Consider the following 23,213-nt stretch of genomic DNA (forward strand, 5'->3'; position numbering starts at 1 on the left):
CCCTTCACGGCTCTTTATCAGATTTCCTGTTTTGTGCCATTTCTAAAACATTTTAACATACTCACTTCTTAAATGCTGCATCTAGTTTAAATCTTCAGCTGCAGACAATGTTCATTTGAACTGAATTCATTTGGAAGCTGTTAATGTTATAGGTTGTTTTAAATTCCAGTTCAGATCTGCCACTAACTACAACAGGTGCTCCATATGTAGAGACGTCAGATAACAGAACTGGAGTTTGTCTTCTTGTTTTATTTCATTGGGCTGTTGACATTTATGTGCAGACATACATCTTTACATGACTATGTATCCTGCTCTTTAGCTTTGCTGTGTCCCAACACTGACCACTGACTGAACCCCAGTAAAATGAACATGCCATCGAGCAGCAGGCTCAGCGGCAGTGGAACAGCACATTAACAAACTGATGACATTTGCCGAGGTTCAGTGCTCTGGTGGGGCTGAGGAAGAGAGATGGGGTTCCACAGCTGTTCCCTGGCCAAGCTTGGATGACAGCTCCATAAAAAGCCAGAGGCCTGCGCTGTGCAGACAGACACGCTGTGCGCTTGTATATCAATATGTTCACTTCAGGGAAAACAGGACAGTTCGCTGGTACTATAAACTGAAACAAGAGTGATCACTTAGCAAGAAGTGTGTGTGCAGAAAGATGAACACTGATAAATTAAGTGTAACAACTGAAGTTTTCGAATCACTGCTCTAATACTTTTTACTATTTAAAAGTTGTATTTTAATTATCTGTTCCCCTCTGTGCGAGATGCATCATCCCTAAAAGAGTTGTCACAACCTAATTAGCATTCAATCACCACCCTTCAAATTGTTCTCTACATCAAAGCGTGACACTGCAAAACTCATTGTTTAAAAATGACACAAAGACTGAACAAATAGAGTCAAACGCTTTAGCAGAGAAAGTTACATGTTACAAACGTAATGCATCAAAACTACAAGTTTATCCAGCACCCCTCTTAATTAAATGTTGAGGTTAGCTTCATTTTCAAACAGATCGAATGTTAATAAAATAAGTTGCACTGTCTGAATAAAAAAAACTAGGTAAGCACAAAAAACAAAATTAAAAAGCTTCAATACATTATACAAACCACTTTTTTAAAATAAAGCCAATTTAGATGTTAATAATCTGCATCTAGCACCTTATAGACAATCATGTTCATTATCAGAGAATCAACTTTTCAACCGTATCAGGATCATCTCAGCTAAATATGGCTCATTAAATACGTGATATTGCTGCTGTCTGTAAGAATGAAAATGTCTAAATATCATTGAAAGTGCACAATGTGTTGGTAACATTTAGGAATTGGATTGAAAGCAGGAGAAATGGTGAAATTACATTTAAAGCTATGGAAAATGAGTGTGGTCAAATACTGTGGCCTGTATTACACATACATGTTAGATCAAAGAAGTTTACCTGTTCAAATGACCACATGGTGGCGCTATCTGCAACGCAAACTAACCAGTAAGCCTTTGAGCCATTGCCTCAGTGATTTCTTTTAGATAACAAGCAGATAAACTCATCCTCACAGGAGGTATAGTAATACTCATAGGTGATAGATTCAGGAAACCAGATACACTGCACTGAACTTTTTTTATTATTATTATTTACGCTTTTTTAAAGTGTTTTTTAACACTTTTTCCTCCACTTATTTTAACAAATAGTCTATTTACAGACTATAGTTTGAAAGACAAATAACTAGTCTATTTCTAAAAAACACTAAAAAAAAAAGCAAAACCAAGCAATGAAGGCTCTTGACACACAGACCAGGAGGTGTGTGTTATAAAAACAAGGCACATTGTTGCATGGTTAAGTATTGTGAAACAGTATGTGCAAAGTACTTTCCAGTAAAATGCTGTATCATGTTGGGATAAAGCAATGGATTTTTGCATTTTTGAGTATTGTTATTGCAGATTTTATTACGTTGTGTTCATAAGCCTTAGCAGTCACTTTACATGTCCATCATTCCTACATCTTGTAATAAATCCAGACACATATATAAATACAAAACTAAACTTATCCTAAAGCATTTGTGGCTGCTCCACAATACTTCTGTGGATCATCCGATGTTTTTACTGCTCAGTCTTTGCAGCAACATCACCCTTGGTATCTGGAGGTGCCGTTTTAGATTTGGGAGCTGCTGATGGTCTTGGTCTCCTATTGGATTGTCCAGACCTCTTGCCTCCCCTTTGGCTCTTGGCCAGCTCAGCCTGCAGACTGTGACCGTTCAGATTGAGACCCTGCAGAGACTCCAGGGCTTGCTCTGCAGCCTGAGGGTCGCTGTAGTCCAGGAAGGCCCTGTGTTGAGCTCCCTGCCAGGTGAGCCTTAGTGGACCGGCCCCCTTCTCTCTGAGGGCAGTTTTCAGCTCACTAACACGCAGCCCAGCCGGGATTCCCCCCAGGTAAACTGTGGTCACACTCAGAGGGACCTTATGCTGAGACATGACTTCACTCCCCTCTTCCTCTGGGCCCTTCTCCTTCATGTTCCCTCCACTCTTTCCCTTTCGTCTCTTGTTGACTTCTCCCTCATTACCTCCCCTTCCTTCTCCTCTGCTTTCTTTCCTAACTCTAGCTGGGCGAAGTCGGGCCTTCTGTTCTTCCTCTGCTCCTCTGTCCTGTTTTGAGTCCAGCATTGGTTCCCTATCAGCATCTTGCCGTGTATTCTGCCTTGGCCGCTGTCTGGTTTGCCTTTTGGGTTGAACGGTCTGCAGACTAGGCTCTGCTGCAGCGGGCATCTCCCCCAATGTTACATCCTTTCCATCCTGTTCCTCCAGAGCACGCAGCTTCTTCAGGATGGGGATCTTCTCCAGCTTTTCTGTGTTCAGCTGAAGACACAAAACTGAACAGGCTCAGTGAGACTAAAAGGGGAAGGCTGCTTCATATAAAGCAAACAAACAGCTCCGCTCACAGCTAATGCAGGATGCCTACAGATGAGTTAAGTTAATAAAACACAAGCTGACAAACTTGTACTATTCCATCCTGCTCACAGCTCATGATACAGTAATAAGTATCTTTACAGCAGCAGGACAATTCATTTCCCATAAAGTTAAAAATAAAGACAGCTCTTTTGATTTGTTGGGTCTTCAAGTGTCTTGGCAGTCTTTGATGCTGACCAGTCCTGTGAAGGATATACGAAGCTATTGTTTTCACACTGCCCTGTTTGACCTGTCATTCCGCTGCCCCAGCAGAGCCAAGATGGCTAGGCAGAGGAGCCTTTGATGATCAGACATGGCCTTCCTGTCTGTGAGGTCACTCGGTCCTGTTTACTTACATGCGTGCCTTAAGGAAACTCGGAGGTTACACACAAACTCTCCACAGGATAAGAATAACACCCTATCATGTCTAATTAAAGACAAATTATCAGGTGGAAAAACATGTGAGAGCTCTATGCCTGTCTTAGTAAATCATAAGTATTTTCAGGTCCAGTCTCTCATTTACATATAGACAAAGAATGAAGAATTATTCAGTATAAACACACAGTTAAGTATTGGTTTTGTTTGCAAGATGTTTTTTAGTCTGTTGTTTGTACATGCAGTACATGGACTGTAATATAAAATTCAAATGCTAAAGAACTCCTTATTATTATTAATGCCAACTAGAATTTCTAATTAGCATTAGCACAAATAATGAAATGCACATGGTAACAGAATGAATAGAGGTGTAATGTGTTGAGGTGTGGTGTGCTGTGGTTATATGTCCATTAGAGGGCAGTGTCTCCCTAAAGAGAAGCTCAATATTTATTTAAGTGCTGTGACTGTGCATCACTGTCTGGACTCGGTTGGCACTTTAACCTCTGCAACACCCCTTTAAATCACCTTTATTATGAAACAGTAGTGTTATGATCTTACAGTAGGACTTTACAGAGCAACTAAAACTTTAATTTTACCTTAGTCCAGATAATTCCTTGTGGTTTGGGTAACTGGCAGTTTGTTTTAATAACTCTGGTGGGTGTCAGGATGTAGTCCACAGTCAGGTCATGACTGCCTATTAGTTCCTCTGGAATGTCCACAACCTAAAAGTGCAAACACAAAAATCTAATTTTGAAACTACAGTTTCTTCCCATCAAATGTTTAAAAGACATTTCTAAAAAATAAGGAAATTGAGTTTTAATAACATTTTACTTTACTTCTAATGCTATGGACATTTTTATGTGATAAGGTAAATCAAATTACAGATAAATTTGTCTGAATAATTTCTGCTGTGATAGGCAACAAAATTATTTAAATGAAATAAACTCACCTGGCAGTCATGGACAACTGTAACCACTACAGTAGACTCATCCACAGCTCCCATTGAAACCATCATGCCATACTCCATGTCAGCATAGCCTTCACCCTTTCCAATCCGAAAGCCTTCAGGAGGAGACGGATGTCACGAAAATCCATTATGCAGGTAGGTTTGGGATCAAGCAATGCAGGATAGTATATAACTAATCTTTTTTTTTTTCCAAAAATCACTTGACAATTATACATGTTAGGACCAGCTACAGTATAGTCATGTGTTCAATACAGTGTCTTGGCTCCAAAATGATCAAAACACAATAAAATGCCTGACAATTTCTCCATTAAACTAATTTATAAACAATACTTTTTCAAAATCAGTAGCATACATTTGATGTGTGAATTTGCATGTTGAAGTGGTGAATCCTTGTTGTAAATGCCAACTAACACACACCTTTCTCTGACACCGCCACAGAGCCAACCACAACGAGGTCTACCTTCACCTTCGCTTCCAGGCCAACAGGCACGCTGAAGTCCTTCACACCCTAAAGGTAGAGAACAGAATAAGTGGAGAGAAGAAAACAGGAGAAGGTTAAATGTTGGTTTATTCATGACAATAAAATTCTGCTTGAAGGTGTAAAATACATCAAATTTGCAAGTTCAAACCTGAGATGTAGAGCATGTGCGTAGCTGTTCTTTGCTGGCCCCCTGCGGAGGAGTAATCCTGTTGAAAAGACCAGTACGAAGACGAGGTGTTGGGACCAGTAAAGTTTTCTGTGCCTGCAAACATGATCCCAAAATTAGCCACTAGACATTTATGACTAATTGACTTTATTTGAGAATAATACTTGAATAGATAATAGATCAGTAAATGATGGTGAAAATAACAAACGTTATGTAACTGATACATCAATTTTAAAGTGAACTGAAGCATTTAAGACACAAAGAGTTTGTAATTCTTCTATAATAATAATAATAATAAAAATCTTTCTAATCAGAATTTTTATTCAACAACATGTAAATCAAACTGACACAGTTATAAAATAGATAAGAAAAATAACTTTCTGTGATACAGCCTGTTCTACTTGGAGTGCTTCTTAGGAGTATTTTCCCCACAGTGAGGTGCTACCTGTAGCACCGCCAGCCGGGCCCCCTCTAGTGGCTTATCAGGATCCACCTTCACCTCAACTGTCTGGGTGAACGCCTGCAGCTCAGACACCCTGGCACAGGCTGTAAAAGCACCCTGGTTGAGAGAAGAGGACAAAGGATGATGATAGTTTGATTTCAGATTGAACTTACTTCAAGAGTAATGAAGCGTGCTTGCTGCTGCGGTCTGTCTGGGTTTACTTTGACAGTTTGACTGGACTTGAACACTTCCAGGTCTGCAAGCCTGTTGCATGCTTGAGTTGCAGCCTGGCATTAAATACAAGCAAAAGAGACGTAGAAATATTATAGCAGATAATCATTTGATATTCAAATACACCAGGCAAGCAATGCTGTGCCTGTTAATTTACTTTTCTAACCCAGAGAATAATACACAGTGAGCTGTGTGTAGTCTACTAGAATAAGTTACCACTTACTGTGTTAAGTCCCATACCTGTTTAGCAAAAATGCTACTTCTAATTACTTATAGCTACGATTGATGAGGATTGCTGAGTTTGTTTTTTATTGTTTTTAATATACACTTGTCCAGTCCATTCTACACAAGGCCTCCATGAAAAAGTCACCGCTGGGTCATTACAATTTAAATGAATGAAAGCAGAGCTGATCAGAACCATTACATCAATGGCTGTTCATTTGTCAGTCTATTCATTTGGATCACACCTGTACAGCTGTGTTGGAGCTGCTCTCTCACTTAATTTGCTTTAACCTGCCTTGAAGTTGGGGATCCTGTTGTGGACGGGCCTCGGGAAGTTGGCCATGTTCTTCTCCTCTATGTAGTCCCAAACTTTCTGACGAATGTCCCACTTCGTCGCTCCTGGAATAAAAAAAAAAAAAAAAAAAAAAAGGAACAAACTTTGTGTCACATTCAAAGTGAAGGAAGTTGACGAATAAAAAACATCATTGGCCAAACGTTCCCAACAACACAACCAACCACAAACACACACACACACACACACGTCGACATTCATTTTGACGACAAAACAAACGTCACGGACATTTAACCTACCAGGGTTAACTTGGATAACGGGCTCCATTGAGTTATTGGTGATAGAAATGAGTCTGTTACAGTCAGTGTCGATGATTCTCGGACACACTCGACGCAGTAAAAAATCACACGTGAGCTCTGTAACACAACACGAAGGAACAGCTGCTCCTCTGTTTATCATCTCTACGGCGGCTCGGGTGGGCTAATCCGAACCAAACGCGAAACGGATAGCGCCTCTTCTGGTCAATTCCAATTAATTTATTTTATCAGCACAGCGGCAAATCACAACAGAAGTCATCTCAGGGCACTTTACAGTGTAAGGTATAAAATATAAGAGCTAAAACATCAGTCTAGATTGTAGACTCTGGTCTAGTCAGTATCAGTGTCTTACTAAAAGAATTAGATGTGTTGTACATGAGAGACCATCCATGCCAGTTGCAGGGAGGATCTGATCAGTTTTATTCTCTAATAGTTATGATTTTATTTAATTTATGAAGTCATTATCACTGAGAGTTAAGGGGACACTAGGCTCAGCAGAGCTATGGCTACAGTGCTGAAAAGAATTATTTGCCTCTTGTAATGAGGAATAATATGTTGTTCTGTTTTTATGGAAGGCTTTTTTATATATCATTAAACTGTCTTTCCAGGGTAGGCAAGATTTATTAGTGGAACGCCACCTCCTTCCCAGCTTACAGCATCTCTGCTTTAAGCTACAGATTTGTGAATTGTACCATGGAGTTAACTTCCTCTGAGGAGCAACAGTATTGAGTATTGTTTGGAGTGAGACCGCAGTACTATCAACAAGATAATCAACTTGTACTGGAGTAAAGTTAAGTTCACTGCCCTCCTCTGTGTTGGTACATGGCTCTGAAAACAAAGATGGAATCAGTTCCTTGACTTTGCTACCAGCGTTTTCAGATAAACATCTGCTGTAGTGAAATGTTTTCTTAGGTGAAGTAAAGTTCAGTACAGTAAATTCAAATGTTATTTAAAAATGGTTAGATGTGTTACATTTTAGGTAAAACCAATGGAGTCTAATGGTCATCATCAACATCTACATGGATGTTAAAATCACCCACTATGTTAAGGTCTGGGATCATGACTTTATCTGCACTAAGAAGTCTGAAGTCAATTAAAAACTCAGAATAAGAGACCTGACGACGATCTGGACTAGTTCTTGACAGTTTGGATCAGAGAGGCTAAGAGTGAGGCTCTTAAATGAATTCAAACTATGTTTAGATCTGGGGTTAATTAATAAGAGATTGAGTGAAAAGATTGCTGCTACTCTTCAACCCCGACCTGTGCTTTTAGAAACATGATAATTAATATGCCTAGTTTTGGGGGGTGACAGGTGTAAGGAAACTGCTGAGAGATGTGTGAGACCGCGTCTCTTTGTTCTGGGCTCCAATCTAAGATGTCAGGGTTTAGGCGTCTAATAAACTCGGCCATATTTCTATATAGTAGAGATGCACCTCCTAAAGTGGGATGGATGGTGTCTCTTTTAATCAGCCCAGGTTTTCTCCAAAAGGTTTTCTAATTGTCTATGTAGCCCACATTGTTTTGTATTGCTTCTAATGGCATTATTGCCAGGAAACCAATCAGAAATACGGTGCGTCTACAAATATACCGTATTACAGATATGAAATATATTGCATATTATTGAAAAATACTTGTACTTAACGTTAGTATTTTTATTTTACGTCACCCTTTTACTCCTTTATCTTGTAGGCCTGCCTGTAGGCTGAGTGTAGTCGTATGGCCTAGTACTTTAAGATGTGAATACATGGCAATATAAAAACATACAAAGGAGGGATTAAGTAAATATAAAATGAAATACAACATAATGATTTTATAATTAAAAGATAAGATAAAATACAATTTACTTGCATTTGCCTTAGATACAAGGGACATGTTATGTAGATCAGGAGTACAGTATGTGGATACTGTGTTAAGTAAAGGCAACACTAAACATCAAGTAACAGTGAATAACTTGGGAAAGTTAAGGGCTAGTTGAGATTGACTATTCTTGCAAGGCCTGATGCAAATATTAGAGCTGCCTAGGAAAAAAGTAGTCCACAACAGAGACATTTATAGTTGGAAAAAAGTCTTAGCCAGTGTCTCTGGTGAGGTTCAGTGTGGCAGCTGGTGGTTTTGAATTACACCAGTGGTGGCCTTTAAGTAAAGTAAGCAAAAGAAAGGGGGCCCTAACGAAGAGGTGTAGCCTTTGGCAAATATCAGGAAATGTATTTTTATGTTATAGTCTTTTGTCCAGAGTCCAGATACAAGTAAAAATATGTTTTATTTAGTTCAATCAAGATTTTACACACTCGAGGTCAAGGATTGAACAGTTAGCTCAACCTTAAAATGTGTAATTCAGATTTAACAACCCAATCTGCAGAGCTTTCAGGATCGACATTAACATGATGACTAGAGTCTGCCAGATTTATCCAGCAGAGGGCGAGCTCGACCAGCAGATTCCCCTTGTCAGTGAGAAGCATTGTTTCCTGCTTTACAGATGGTAAGGGATACAGCTTTGAGTCAGGTATCACCACAGACAATTCATTCAACCATGGGCGTGTTTTTTATTTGTCATTGCTTTTAAATGACAAATGATAAAGTGCACCTGATAGCCTCATAGAGTATATTTTTCCATCCAGCATACTGTTCTCACGACCTACACACTCATACACATGGATACTCATTCCACACACACACACACACACACACACACAGTTTCCCCTCTCCAGTGGTGCACAACCCTCCGATACCCCATTCGCTCTTATTCTGGGCAGGCTGCCAGCTCAACCCTCCCTCCCTCCCTCCCTTTCTTTCTCTCCCTCTTTTGCACTGGATCTCTCTCTGTGTATTCTGTACATACCAAGCCAAGCCTCACAATGCTGCGTTTACTAAACCAAGTGGTTTAGAAACGTGCAGCGATTTCACTGTTCGCTCTCTGTAGTGAATTTGCTCTGTGAGGCAGTGCAACACTCAGACAGGTCTGATGGCAGAGAAGGGCACAGGGACTGTGCGAGAAGAGAAGCCAGCATCACCTGTCTGGGAAATATAGAACAACAGAGGACAAAAAAGAAGGAGGAGCAGAGTCTTAGAGGACTGGGATCTCGTTGTGTCTACCCACCCCCTTTATTCTCTCTCATATGCACTCATAGACACACACTCTCGCTTTGCCTCTCCCTTCTTCCCTCCCTGTTTTCTCTGCTCTACTCTCCAATGCTGGTGTGGTGAACAGCAGGACACTCTTGGCTGAGCTGCATGGAGGCACAGGGAGGGGCAGGGAGCCCAGGTAAGAGCCATTTTCTCTTTTCTTCTTTTGTTAATGCCATGGCTTTTCTCACATCACCCAAGCAAAGTGTCTTTATCTTTTCAGTGGCTTGTGCTGTGAATAGCCCGCCTGCTGTAAGTGTCTTTCTTCATGACACAGGAGACACTTTCTGAACCTTAACCTCCTTGAATAATGTTTGTCTTATGAGCTGAGGTGTTGAGCCGTATCACTGCATTTTGCTTTGTGTCTAGTCAAGAGTTAGTCAGTGATGTATGATAGGTTTAAATATAGCACTTGTGCTCTATCATTTTCCTCACCCAGTCCAGTTGTGGAGGGTTTATTTCTACATTAAAGCTCTGTGTTTAATCTATTCCTATCAGTACAGATCACTTTATTCCTGCACACTGTAGACCAATGGATGAATACAAATTGTAGTACAATAGTAGATGTATATGGCCTTTTGTTTAAAGGCCATCCAGAGGAGCCTGTGCTGTGTGGTACTGTAGCATGGCACATCTCCGCCAGTCTAACAGTTTACTGTAACATCTTCAAAGGTTTGATAACTTCATCATTTATATACAGAGTAAAGCAGCTGTTTTTAGACATCTCTGTTAAACACTTTGCCCACCTGAGACAGATTATATTTGCTTTGATAAATAAAAGAATAGACATATTATAATGTACAAAGTGAGACAAAGCAATGGAAGTGTATCACATTAGCTATTAAAACGTTGCTTGATTACTCTCTCTACCTTTGGGAGTGAAGACAGTTCATCTGCAGCCACTTTGAGCAGATACATGTGCAAGATGCTTTTTTTTCCTGCCGTGACTTTGTTCCACTTATCATAGTTGACACACAGGTGGCCAGAATTACCTGCCCGTGACGAACTTGGATAATATCAGTTTGTTAAGAAAAGATTGAGTTAGAGGGATCATCATTGTTATGATATATCACAAAGCTGGGTTACAAAGTGTGATTTGTGCATGCTATTATTTGAATTGAAGCAAACAACAACTTTGTTCTCAATTAAGAAATTAGCAGTAGATAAAACATTTCCAGCCCAACCTGTGGGGATCAGAATTAATTAAGAGAACATGTTAATTCCTTGTGCCTGCACCACATAGTCTGATTTATTAAACCAAGACAATATGTTTGGGTCACCTTTAGGGGCAAACTTACAGTACCTTCTTCTCATTCTCTATTTGTCTCTGTCTGCACATCCTTCCACCTGTCTGTCTTGAGTAAGTTGACTACCCACAGTCTGAAAAGAAAGGGCACATGTGTGGTAGCTGACTGTCCTTCACCAGCAGTGTATTTTCTTCTCACTGTTTAGTCTGACGTCTTCCCAGCTGGCTCAGCAGGTGGTGGTTAGATCAGGCCATCTGTGTAAAGTTGTGCTCCTTTACATGCAGATCATAATATGACTTTCCTAACATTCAGACTGAAAATTTTTTATTCTTACAAATCCTGCTGTCAGTATAATAAGAGTTATTTCCTACCGGAATGTAAAAGCATTTAGAAAAGTCAACACTGATGAAGTGTCAATACACTAGCTGTCTGTTTTAAATATTTCCATGTAAACTAAGAGTGATGTTGTAATTCTGTAATTCTCATAGCTCAGTTCACTCGTGGGAACATGTTGGCTGGGGAAAAATGCTGGGTTTAGGGTTCATGAATAGGATTTGGGCTTGGCTCACACGCTGGCTGGCCGGCTGGATAGTAGAAAGATCAGGAACAGTAATTCAGCATAATTCCTACAATGAGTGTTTACTGAAGAAGGTGATGGAAATGGAAACCAAAGCTGTTGGTAGACAGTCTAAATATTGAACAAACATTTCATTATAGCCGCAGAGGTAACACTATAGTCTTCTGGTTTGTGTGGCTCCTCGCTGGGGAAAGCAATCAATAGCCAGCAATCCACAATGGGCTTCTCAGGGTGAAATCAGAAGCCATCATGTTGTAACTTGGCCTTGGCTCTAACACACTTTTCACATGAAATGAGAAATACGACTTTCTACATACTGCAAGTGGAGATGGTAGCAGCCATCTGGTGAGGCCCATCAGCAAGCTGCTATACTCCCACACTACTTTCCATCAACTCTGCATGCATCATAAAAACAGCTATACTGCTGTCATTTTTGTTAAATGCTGATCCATAAACACAGAGGAGAGTTTTTAATGTGTTGACTCATTTACTTTACAATTTTCTCCCCGATGCTTGATTTGTAGCATCAGCATTGTCATTTCTGCCTCCTCCGATTTGGAAGAGTGAGGGTTATATTGCAAGTATAATTTTCTGTATACTTTCAGATAAATGTTCAGTTAAGTGTTCATTCCTGTCTTTGCCTCACTCGGCCTCTTCACTGTGTTTTCAGCTGTGTCAACCAGGCAAATATTTAACCTTGATCAAACCAATTTAGAGTTTGTGCACACGCCGGCATTTGAAAGGGTGCTATTTTAAGACCCTTCTATTTTCATACTTTGTGACCATCCTGTGTGAACTAGGTTTTCTATTTTGAAAGGATGTTTGAGATGTGTTTCAGTTGGCTTAAGGGAGAGCATGGCCAGTCTGTCAGAGTTGCAACTGTTGAAAAAGCTAGTACATTTTCTTCCAACAAATCGCACCTCTAAAAAATGTGTACAACTAGCATATGGAGACACTGTCTATGAACATGCATCTGAAAAAAAGATGGAGACGTGTCGACTGAACAAGGAATGCATTAAACAACATGTAGAATACATTTAACTTATGATTTGCTTACACAAGTACAATAATCACAGATATAATATTTTTTGTAATTCATTCATTTCATTTGCCCAAGATCTGCCAAGGAGTTCTGGTTAGATCCAGACCTGAGATCTACACTAAGTTAAAATGGTCAGTTAGCTCAGCATCACTAATGTATATTTTGTTAAAGCTAGAACTCAATAATTTCTTGTGCTCTTTGCTCCATCTCACACTCTGTGTCCCAATAGAGCCCAATAAAGACATCCAGAAGCTGCTGAAGCCCTCCAGCTCAGGCGACCTAGCCAAGGAGTTGTTCCAGCGCCCAGCAGGGGAGGAGGAAAGCGGCCTGTCAGGACACACTGCTAGCCTGTTGCACATTGCTGAGAAGAGACGTGAGTACCACTGAAAGTGCTATAGAGAGGCAGCTACTGAAAATGTGAGAGTGTTGATTTTCTTTTGGTAAATACATGGAAGTGCTTTGAATAAGATACCCAATCAATACCAAGAGCCTTGAATAAAGATGAAGATAGGGGCTGAGGATTTCCTGCTTCTGCTGAGAAGGATCTTATCAGTGACAGTCACTACTGGAATGATCTACAGTAAAATATAATAACACATAATCTGATAGCGTAGGCTTATAGTGCACTAGAGCATTAGATACGTACACAAGGTTTCACACATGCAGTGCAGTTGTGTGCTATCATCCTCACAGGCAGAGTTCAAGCTGATTTTCTCTGATCTTGAAACCTACTGAATGATTGGGATCTATTTTATGTATCCCGGTCACACATTCTCTAAGCTTAGCTCTAGTTGAAAGGACTCATTGTGCTTCAGTCCCATAGAGGCTTTCCTGTATGTGCCAGACTCAGAGCGCAGGGCACAGAAACACTGGTACTGGGGCTGTGGGTGACAAGGCAGCCTTTTTCAGCTTCACTAACGAAATATTTTTTCAGAGAGACAGCTCATCCAGAGACTGTCTGTGTTTCTGGGATTTCATGTGACCCACTAACTAGCCATGCTACCTGACAGGTCAGCAAATAGTATGTGGCAAGGGAGGTAGAACGAGAGAGACGAGCTACAAAGAAAGATCTTTTCTGGTTAAAATATTCACAAAATTACATTGAAAAGAACATGATTTCAACAGACTGATGCCTCATGCTAGTTCAGTGTAGTCACAATATCACCAAGAAATCAGGAATCAATATTTTATATTATATGATAGTGTTATAGAACCATATTGCAGCTTTAGCCTGAATGGCACAGAAACAATTCCCCACCTAGTGTTGCAGGTTTGTCTCAAAAAGAAGGAACCACAGTTGCTCCTGAGTCATACGCAACATTTATTTTTAGACCACAGAACAAACAGCTTACCTTGAAAGAACAATCGTCTTAATATTTGAGAAAACTGTTACAAGTTGGTTTATGGCAACAAAATCACTGAAAAGCATGTTGTACATGTTCTGTCAATGCACAAATACTAGGAGAGAGCAAAAAGGTGTTAAAGAGAGCACACAGACAATTGGAGTCAATAAACATTGGTCTGGTCTGTTAACCTTTCTGTGTGCAAACAGTTCCACAAACAGTGAAACGATCAAAATAACTGAGCCCGGTCACTACGTTTACGATTAAAACTGTCAGATAGTGTATGCAGAGTCAGAATGCCTGTATGCTCAGTCAGGATTAAATGGCTATATTTGAATTCTAATAGGATTTATCATCTATAGTTTAGAGAAAATAAATTGCATGTTTATTTTTCCTATCTCAACAGCTTATCTTGTGTCAGTTGTCTTCACTCCATGACAACTCAATCATCATGCAAGCTGTTCAGGCTGGACTAATGACTTCATAGCACTCATGGGCCAGTAAGACTGGGGGTGGGGATTACAAATCCAACATGCAAGGCACATCCCCTCTGCTTCTCTCATCCTGTCTCCCAAATGTGGAGATCTCCCTCCCATCCATACTCCCTGTTTTTTGGTTGTTCAGTAGAACAGGAACCTGAGGGGAAATGGAAAAAGTAAATAAAAGGGAAAAAAAAATTATTCAGAACTGACAGCATGAAAACGTTTCTTTTTATTACAGTGATATTCTTAAAGCACATATCATGTTACTTTTCGGTGAATTGAAGGGAATTTAATTTCATACACGTTAACTACAAAGGCGTGCACATTAAGTGTGACATTACGGGCATGCAGAATATAACAAAGGTATCAAGAAGGACTTGTAATGGATCAGAACCACTAGGCTACATCTAAATGCTGCGTCTAAGAAGAGGTGGTGGTCTTTTACACCATCCATCTGCTTTAGGCACAAAATCCTTAGTCTCAGCATGAATTCTCCATTGTCAGTCCCCCACACTGGAGTCTCAGAGCTCCACTGATTGGCTATTGAAACGGAGGCAGTTATTTCAGTGCATCTGCCTGGGAGAGAAAATGTACTGATCAATTATTCAAAGAGAAAGGGTGTGGGAGAGGGAAGACATGGGAGAGAGGTGGTTAAAAAACAAGTGCAGCAGAATGGGAATAACGTTGGAACCAGTTGAGCATACTGGCAAAAAATGATGGGAATATTTTGTTCTGCAAGATGCCATCCTCCCTCTTCATCAACCGCTGTCTCCCTTACCTTCCTCTTATTTAATTTCTTACCTAGCTTCAAGTCTCCCTCTTCTCCCATCATTCTGCATCTCTTTTTTTTATTTCATCTCCTCCTACACAATTTCCAACCTCCACGTTTCATTGCCTCCGGTTTCCTTCTCTAAAGGGGCTTAAAGACTGATGGCTTTAAGCAAGCAGCTTCCAGCAGAAAAATGTTTTGACAAACATAGACACAAAGTAATCTAAAGTGAAAAATATCAGTATAAATGAATATAAATAAACAGTTCAATATTGTTCTTGTCAACCAACAACTGTTTTTCAGCTGACTATAATTATTTTGGGTCATTGTCCTGTAGCATCACCTAACATCTACAGAGTTTCAGCTAACATACAGACATTCTTTGATACACTTGGGAATTCATCTTCCCCCCAATTACTGCAAGCTGTTTAGACCCTGGTGCAGCAAAGCAGGCCCAAATCATTATGTTTCCTCGCCCATACTTTACGACTGGGATGATGTTTTCGTGATGATAGGCAGTGACCTTTTAATGCCAGTTGTAGTGCTGTGTGTTCTTTCCAAATAGTTCAATCTTAGTTTCGTCAGTACACAAAACATTTTGCCAATACTGCTGTGGAGGTTCTTTTTTAGTAAGCAGCACCACACCTTTGTGGTGTCCTGCCATAGACAAGCTGCTTCTTCAATGTTTTACCTACGATAGACTCATGAACAAAGATGTTAGTCAGTTCCAGTGATGCTTTTTTGAGGTCATTAATTTAAAGGGTTCACATACATTTCCCACTCCTACTATGAGCTTTTTATGGTTGTTCTCAATTATGACATGAAAGTTTTGATGATTTTTTTTATGTTATTATTTTAGGCACATTATAATTTACATACTTTTCCACATTATTTGAAACATGGTGCAAAGCCACTGCTTCATCGTGATCATAAGTTTTCTTTAAATCAATATGTACTCCATCCTGAGGACAATGCAGGAGAGTGGACAAAGCATCTTCAGCCTCAGGCATCGTCTCAAACAGCCTGAAAAACTGTCGCAAATGACACAGCAAAACAACAGCTTTCAACCTGTCATGTAACTCAGCGTTTGCTTGAAGTGCCAGTGAAGTGTTTCATTCAGACTTGATGTTGCATGGCAGACAGACATCACTTGATTTAACAGAAGATACACACATCTCACAACATTGTTCCCACTGTAAGGGTTGATTGGTGTAGCTCTATTACACAAGAACAGCTTCTTAACATGGGTGATGCTGAGACAAGCAGATGTTGTTGGGCCCTTTGAGTGTGTATTACATACTTGGAACAATGAGGCACACTGATCACCCAGTTGTGTGCAGTAGTCGAGAGCCCTGTCTGCTAAAGAATCAGCATCAGAAATGAAGAGGTACAATACACCCATCAGAAAAAATGAGATCACAGTTTGTTAAATAGCTGGATATTTTCATCCTCACTGACCTAAGCTCTTGTTTCAATTCTTCAGTCACTGCCTGCATTAACACACAGCTGTCAAGCTGAAACAGGGCCACTCACTGACTACAGTGTCAAGGTCAGAGGCAGATTCAAGATATATACTGTCTTAAATATTCCTGAAGAATAGAGCACTTAGCTGTAAAAGAGATGCAAAGAAAAGTGCATAAAAGAGTAAAAATGCTGAAATTGATTTTACAATAGTACCACAAGAGCCAGTTATTGATCTGATTATGAGTATATTAGAGATTTGAGGGCAGCATTACCTGATAGGCTGCTCTGTGTTCAGAATAAATGCAGTTTATGTCCCACTTCTTTTAAAGAGCTGGTTTCTTCTGCAATGTCAGCAAAAACAAATGGATCGTTTAAAGCTCTAAACCTCCCCCCAAACTAAATGCATTCTGTTGTCTCTCTCTCGTAGAACCACTGAGTAGTGTGTCCTCTTTAGAGGTTCACTTTGACCTCCTGGATCTGACTGAGCTGACTGACATGTCTGACCAGGAACTAGCTGAAGTTTTTGCTGACTCTGATGAGGAGAACCACAACGAGTCTCCTGCAGGTAAGTTGTGCTAAAATAGAAGTGTTTTTACAATAGTTAACATTAACAAAATAAATTGAAGTGGATCTTTTTCAGCTCAAAAACACATATTTGCATATTAAAGAGGTATGGCACTTCACTGCACAATAAAGACTAGACCCCCACCCCACCTCCCAAACACACTCTCAATTTGCAGCAGGAAACAAAATTTTCCCATGTTTTATTCATGACCTGTGAGCCTCATCCTGTATGTAGCAAGTGAAGTCTCCCCTCTGTCATTACTGCCTCTCAACATGCACACAGGATTTCAAGCTACATTTAAAGGTCCACTGACTCAGTTTATGCAATGTGTTACAAAGACTGTAAATTCTGTGTATGGACCGTGTGGCACTGTCATTTACTTCTCATATTTTGTTTAACTGAGAGTATGGTCACTAGTGTTTGCCATTCTGGAGACAAAGGTGACACCAATTTCATGTGGTGACAGTGACAGACACTAATGGTGGTGGGTGGCCCCATATGTATGCAGAGATCGTACTGTAGCACTAGCTAATTAAATCCATTCAAACACACACAGTATATGTGTATGTATATAATCTATAATCCGTTTCTCCTCCAGTGAGTAGACAGTCATCTTTAAACTTTATTATAAAGGGTTTTCTTTATTCTCCTCCTACATGCTACTATCCCTCTGTTTTGTTTTAGATTTTTTATAGCATGTTGTCCTTTATTCTCTGTGTCCCCTCTCTTTCTGCTTATTACTAATGTTTCATATCACAACACACTGTTCAGTGAAAGTTCTGGTCCGAGTCGGCCATCTGTACTAAATGCCATTGTTGTCAGTGTTGGAATTAAACCAAAGTTTTCTTCTCACTGCTGCTTGTGTGAAGATAACTGTAATGTAAGACAGGCTTGTGGTTGTTATGAGTTTAACTAGACATATCTTAGCAGCACATTTGCATAAACTTGATGTTAAAGTTTCACTTGGCAGCTCTGTAGTCTACTAATGTTTTAGGTGTCTTCTCTAACACCATCACACCAAGTTTACTCAGCCTCTATTAATCACACTCACAGCCACAGCTGCTTCTCAACAACCATACAGTACATGTGCAGAAAATTCTAACAGCTACAGGGTTTACAGTTCAAGGCCTCACGCCCACTGCTCTCGCCTGCTAATCAAGATAAACTCCAGCTGTCAGCAGATGGACAGCTGTTGTGATGTAAAATGATTTGTGAGAAAAACAAAATCTTAACAATAATGAATCCTAACAGATTGACATATTTAGACGGGTGATGTGTTTATTGTTAATTAGAAAGTGACAACCTAACAATGAGCAAAGTGTGTCATTCACTCTCGTACCTGCATAAATCAGATATAAAAATAGACCAGCCTGTCTGAGAACATAGCAAACGTTTTCACCTCGCTGAAAGTCTTTAACCTTTTAAAGTGAAAGTTTTCATCTTTCTCCAACTTGCTTCTGAAAATCTCTCACTTCAATCTGTGAGCCATTTGTGTCTCACGCACACACAAACACACACACACACACATACACACATACTGCAGACACACTTCTCCTCTGTTTCACTCTCAGGCTCTTGCCTCCATTCTTCATCTCCAGTCTTTCTCTGTCTGCATGTCTGCGTCTGATCTGACTTTTTTACATTGGAAGGTCAACAATCCCCGAGACACAGTAAGCAGCCACTAAGATAGCTGTAGAGATGATGATTTTGAGAGTCCACAGGCAGATACTATATATTGTTTGTAGAGATGCACAATGTGATGTGTGGTTCTGTGAGAGAGGAAGCATTTAACCAACTGCAACTTACTGCACAAATCTCAGCTGCAAGGACCAGCTGTTCTATCAACTGGATTCAGTAATCATATCAATGTTATTCAGTCCTGTAATTACATTTCAGGATTTTTGATAAGCCCTAAACAAACCTGCTAAAACTATAATAATGACACATTCCTAACTAAAGTGTAACAAATGCTACAGAAATGAAAGGAAATTGGTCAATTCATCCATGAAGTTATTAGCCACTGTACAGTAATTAATTCATTTGTGCTACACTTTGCATTGCAAATGTGGGATTAGTAGTATTGAGCTATTCTGTGTGGACGTTAGCTTCATCGGAAACTGCTGAGCTTGTGCTAGTGAGTGTAGGGCACTCAAGAGTTGAGGGAGAGGTTAGAGGAAATACAGAGAGAAGAAGAGAGGAACAGTAGATGGGTGAGTGAGTCCATGCTAAATGTAGGTTCCTGAATAATTCACATTTCCCTGCTGGAAACAAGGACATTCAAAAGCTATTTAAACAGTTATCATAATCTGAATTACTACACCAGCACATTCATTATTGATGCGTGTGTCTTGTTTGTTTTTTCTTTTTGTCCCTTCCCATGTTTTTCACTTTTTAAACTTTCAGCTATTGGCAGCATAATTTATCAACAGTTAAACCAAATTTAGGGAACACAATCAATTGTATTTTACAGCTCCAGTGATCCTTAGAGCAGAGAACATACAGTAATTAGTGTTTGTTCAAGGATCTTTGGAGTATGTCCAGCTGGTAACTCTGTTTGAGCTTGATGAACTATAATGTTTGTCCACATTGCTACAAAAGCACCACAGAAAGAAATTCAGGTTTTTGTTTTTCCTTACAGCAGTAATACGGTTTTACCTGGTGGTGTTTTCTCTCTGGTCTATTGTATGATTCTGAGCGGATATTTAGGTTCTAGGACATGGTCAGGGATTTCTACTCATATGATGAAATGCTGCAGAACGTGAGGAACACCGCAGCATATAGCGCTTTCATTCAGAGACGTTTAATTTGTTGGTGCCAGTGGAGAGCAGAGAAACTGGAAAACACAACTCTGAAGCTGCAGCTTTCTGTCTTTGGTGGTGATTTATCCTTCAGGACCACATTTTATAGATGTTCTATAAAAACGCTTTGATTGGAAAATGTCAGATTCCAGCTGAACTCCGTGACTTTGGGGCTGCTCCAGGCTTTTAATTGAAAATACAGATTATCTTTGAAAAATACTCGACCCCGTTCACAAACACTTAGTGGTCTGTGCTACAATTAGCATGCACAAATTAAATGAGTTGTTGTTTCCCTTAAATGGGCTAAAATCGTATTATTACAAACTGTGTGGTTGTGCATATACACACACATTTAATGTTCTACAACAGTTGTTCTGCCTTGCGTCTTTTCAGGTTTTCCATTTCAGAAACATCAGGCTATGCAGCACAACACAGACTGAAGAATCTAATGGCTGGTAGCCAGCAGCACAAAGGGAAGGCAGTACCCCATAGCTTAGGGTGTTCTGTGTATGTGATAGAAAGCCAGCAGCAAAGATGAGGAGCCGAGAACGGGAAAATCTATTTATGTGTGGGGAAGGTTTATAATTACTTTACCTCTAAGGTGTGCAAACATTCCCGTGTGTGTATTCATGTTCAGTCTTTGAATTAGATGTTAGGGCAGAAGCAGGTCAACAGAAAAGTGAACACAGTGAATGGAAAAAACATGTGCTTCAAACAGACACACATTAATATATAGTACCACAAACCAAAGACACATCAATGTGCCCAGCAGTCATTAGCAGGTATTTGTGACGTTTGCTGCAGCAGACTCTTACAGGAGCCTGTTGCCCTCATTAAAATGAAGTGGCAATGCCATCAATCATCTGAGATCAATGTGTCTTTTCTCTCTGTTGCTGTCTCTCAGTCGCTAACATGCACGAGAATATGATTGACGTGGCTTTGAGGTGATATATAAGCCAGGTACTGAGTATGAGATTCATTTAAGGGACCTAAGATTCAACTAAAAGGCAGTGAAAGGCACAGTGAGTTGTCAGCTCTCTATCTGTCATTTCTTCTGTTCACTTGTTGTCCACTTGGCAGGATCTAGATCACCACCAAGTGGACTGAAGCGGCAGTAGCCAAAAAAATGTGTTGGTTCATTTAAAATGGCCGGGTTTTGAGTAGTAGCAGAGTATTTATGGTATGTTTAAGTATTTTCTGGTTTATACAAACAGAAATCAGCATTTGGTTGAAGAATACTGTGGATGATCTAGATGCATTGAATGATACTAAAAATGGTTTATTCTCTCTTGGCAATTCAGGTTGTTATAAGTATGACTAACAACCCAAGATGTGTTTAGAAATGGCTGGTATGTATGTGTGTGTGCTGGCATGCTTTCACTAGAGACATTTAATGGCCAGGAAAGCAGTTAACAAGAACTGAATCTTGCAAGATCTTTATTGCATTTTAACAGCTGAGCCCTGGAGATGGTTTTGAGCAGGTGTTACAGTGAAATGTAAGCAGCTCTGTCTGCCCCACTGACTCCACGAAACATTAAGACAATGTTATTGTCAAGTTCAACCTGTGAGAAACATGACAGGTGTCAAGATTTCTTTATGCCACTAAACAAACAAATCGTTGTGCATTTGTTTCTCAGGTTCCCACCAGCCTGTGCTGCCCAGAGGTGGGTACATGCGCTCCCCCTCATGGACACGCTGCAGTAAAGTCGAGCCCCCACGTGAGAGAAAGCACCACAGCGACTCAGACACCGCAGAACCCTTAATGAAGTTGGAAAGGCCAAAGCAGCCATGATACCTGAGGTGAAACAGCGAGACCACAGAGAGAGAGAGAGAAAACCCAGTGCCAGACAGACGCAGCCAGAGTGGGAACATAAAGCGGACCAAGAGGCCCCCATATGCCACCGTGCACTCACATTCATGGTGCTGAATAGATGAGTTCAAGTTGAACTCTGGACACTGTGCTCTGTACTTTAACTAAAGATGTTGAGATGTGCAATATACACTCTCTCCTTGGCTCTCCCTCTTTCTTTCTTCCACTCTCACACAAACACACACAATCATTGTGTTTTTCATGCTAGGGGTTTTTAATGCAGTCTGGGCAGCCAGATGATTTTTTAGCTTTGTTTTTGAATAACAGACAGGGTGTAAGGTAATCAGTATAATCCTTCCAGCCTCTCATGGTGGGAAATAAACTGGACAGCGAGACTGGGCAATAAAAGCAACTGTTTGTCCAAATCTGACACATAATGTTCAGACACTGTCTTGTTAATTCATGTTGAATAAACAAGACACATGTTAAAACATTATTCAATAGAGATGCGATAAATAAAACATCACGCTGAGGCTATTATTTAATTGTGTTGCTTAAAAATGTGACAGGGTTTTTTTTTTTTTTTTGGCACTAAATAAGGTGTTGAACTGGGTTCTCCATCCAATGAAGATGAATGTTGTTATTTTCAATGCCTAAATATAAATATTGCACTTCTCTCACTGAATTGTATGTAGAGTGCCCTGCAGAAAAATTGGCATTTGGTGTAGATGACTCAAAAGATGAACAGATCAAGTAGCTGCTATATGCAATACCCTTTTAATCCTTAAATACTTTGTTTTCCAAAATTAATTTGAATTTGTTCCATGTTGCTATCATTTTGAAAATAATCGCTGCTGCTAAGATAATGAAAGTTGGTAATCCTAAGTGAGTATTTAAATCCTATTAATCCAACATGCATTTCCTAGATGGTTAATACTCGAGGCTGTTAGAAGTAAAAGGAATAATTGCACCATAGTTAACTGGATGGATGCAAATGCCAAAAAATACAACAAAGTGCCAACAATTTTGTAATCATGTGTCAAAAGATGAATTTAACTTATGATGCAATAGCTATCATATTTCTAAGCAAAGGTAAAAGCAGAATACTTGATTTATTTATCTCATATTAAGCTTGCCTATACCAGGAGTGCCAATAATTCTGGCTGCTGGGACACAATGGATCAAAAGTGACACTTGGATGGTTGAGGGATAAATAAAAGTCTTGAGAAAATGTGTGTTTATGTGATTATTGATGCTGGTATAGTGTGGAGGAGCCTTTTAAGTATTCCCCTAACACCAACATCTCCAAAGTCTCTGATAAATGAAATGTCACTGGTGCATCAGTGGGATGAGACAAGCTGCAAAAATTGTATTGAATTAATAACAGAGTGGTCGTAGGTTTACACTCGCTCTTGTGTTCTTGATGGAAAGTGTGTCATAAATTTCACAGCATACTGAAATTGCAGCTAGGTCACAAACTAATGCAGCAATAAACTTTTGATGATCAAAATGTATTTTAAAACAATGCTGTCATTAGAAATTAATTGGTTACTAAGGCAAAGCTGG

The 23,213-nt window shown here is 39.8% G+C and overlaps 2 protein-coding genes across 3 annotated transcripts; one reads left to right on the plus strand and one right to left on the minus strand.

Annotated features, from left to right (window-relative positions):
- Positions 1 to 213: 213 nt before the first annotated feature.
- Positions 214 to 6,555, minus strand: mthfsd (methenyltetrahydrofolate synthetase domain containing). 2 transcript variants are annotated; one of them, XM_026378202.1, is made up of 8 exons: positions 6,410 to 6,555; positions 6,114 to 6,217; positions 5,369 to 5,482; positions 4,906 to 5,019; positions 4,694 to 4,784; positions 4,259 to 4,371; positions 3,906 to 4,031; positions 214 to 2,844 (listed from the first exon to the last, which is right to left on the minus strand). In XM_026378202.1, the coding sequence occupies exons 1-8, from the start codon at positions 6,435 to 6,437 to the stop codon at positions 2,092 to 2,094; spliced, it is 1,443 nt and encodes a 480-aa protein (XP_026233987.1). In that variant the 5' UTR covers positions 6,438 to 6,555; the 3' UTR covers positions 214 to 2,091. The 2 variants fall into 2 exon arrangements, with proteins under 2 accessions (XP_026233987.1, XP_026233988.1); XM_026378203.1 differs by lacking the exon at positions 5,369 to 5,482 and adding an exon at positions 5,539 to 5,652.
- A 2,834-nt stretch (positions 6,556 to 9,389) lies between these two features.
- dbndd1 (dysbindin domain containing 1) lies at positions 9,390 to 22,864 on the plus strand. Its single transcript, XM_026378597.1, has 4 exons — positions 9,390 to 9,689; positions 12,646 to 12,789; positions 16,902 to 17,039; positions 21,475 to 22,864. Exons 1-4 carry the CDS (start codon positions 9,659 to 9,661, stop codon positions 21,627 to 21,629), a joined length of 468 nt encoding a protein of 155 aa, XP_026234382.1. The 5' UTR covers positions 9,390 to 9,658; the 3' UTR covers positions 21,630 to 22,864.
- Positions 22,865 to 23,213: the final 349 nt, after the last annotated feature.

This window comes from Anabas testudineus, chromosome 3, assembly GCF_900324465.2.
Source record: "Anabas testudineus chromosome 3, fAnaTes1.2, whole genome shotgun sequence".
Classification (NCBI taxonomy): Eukaryota; Metazoa; Chordata; class Actinopteri; order Anabantiformes; family Anabantidae; genus Anabas; species Anabas testudineus.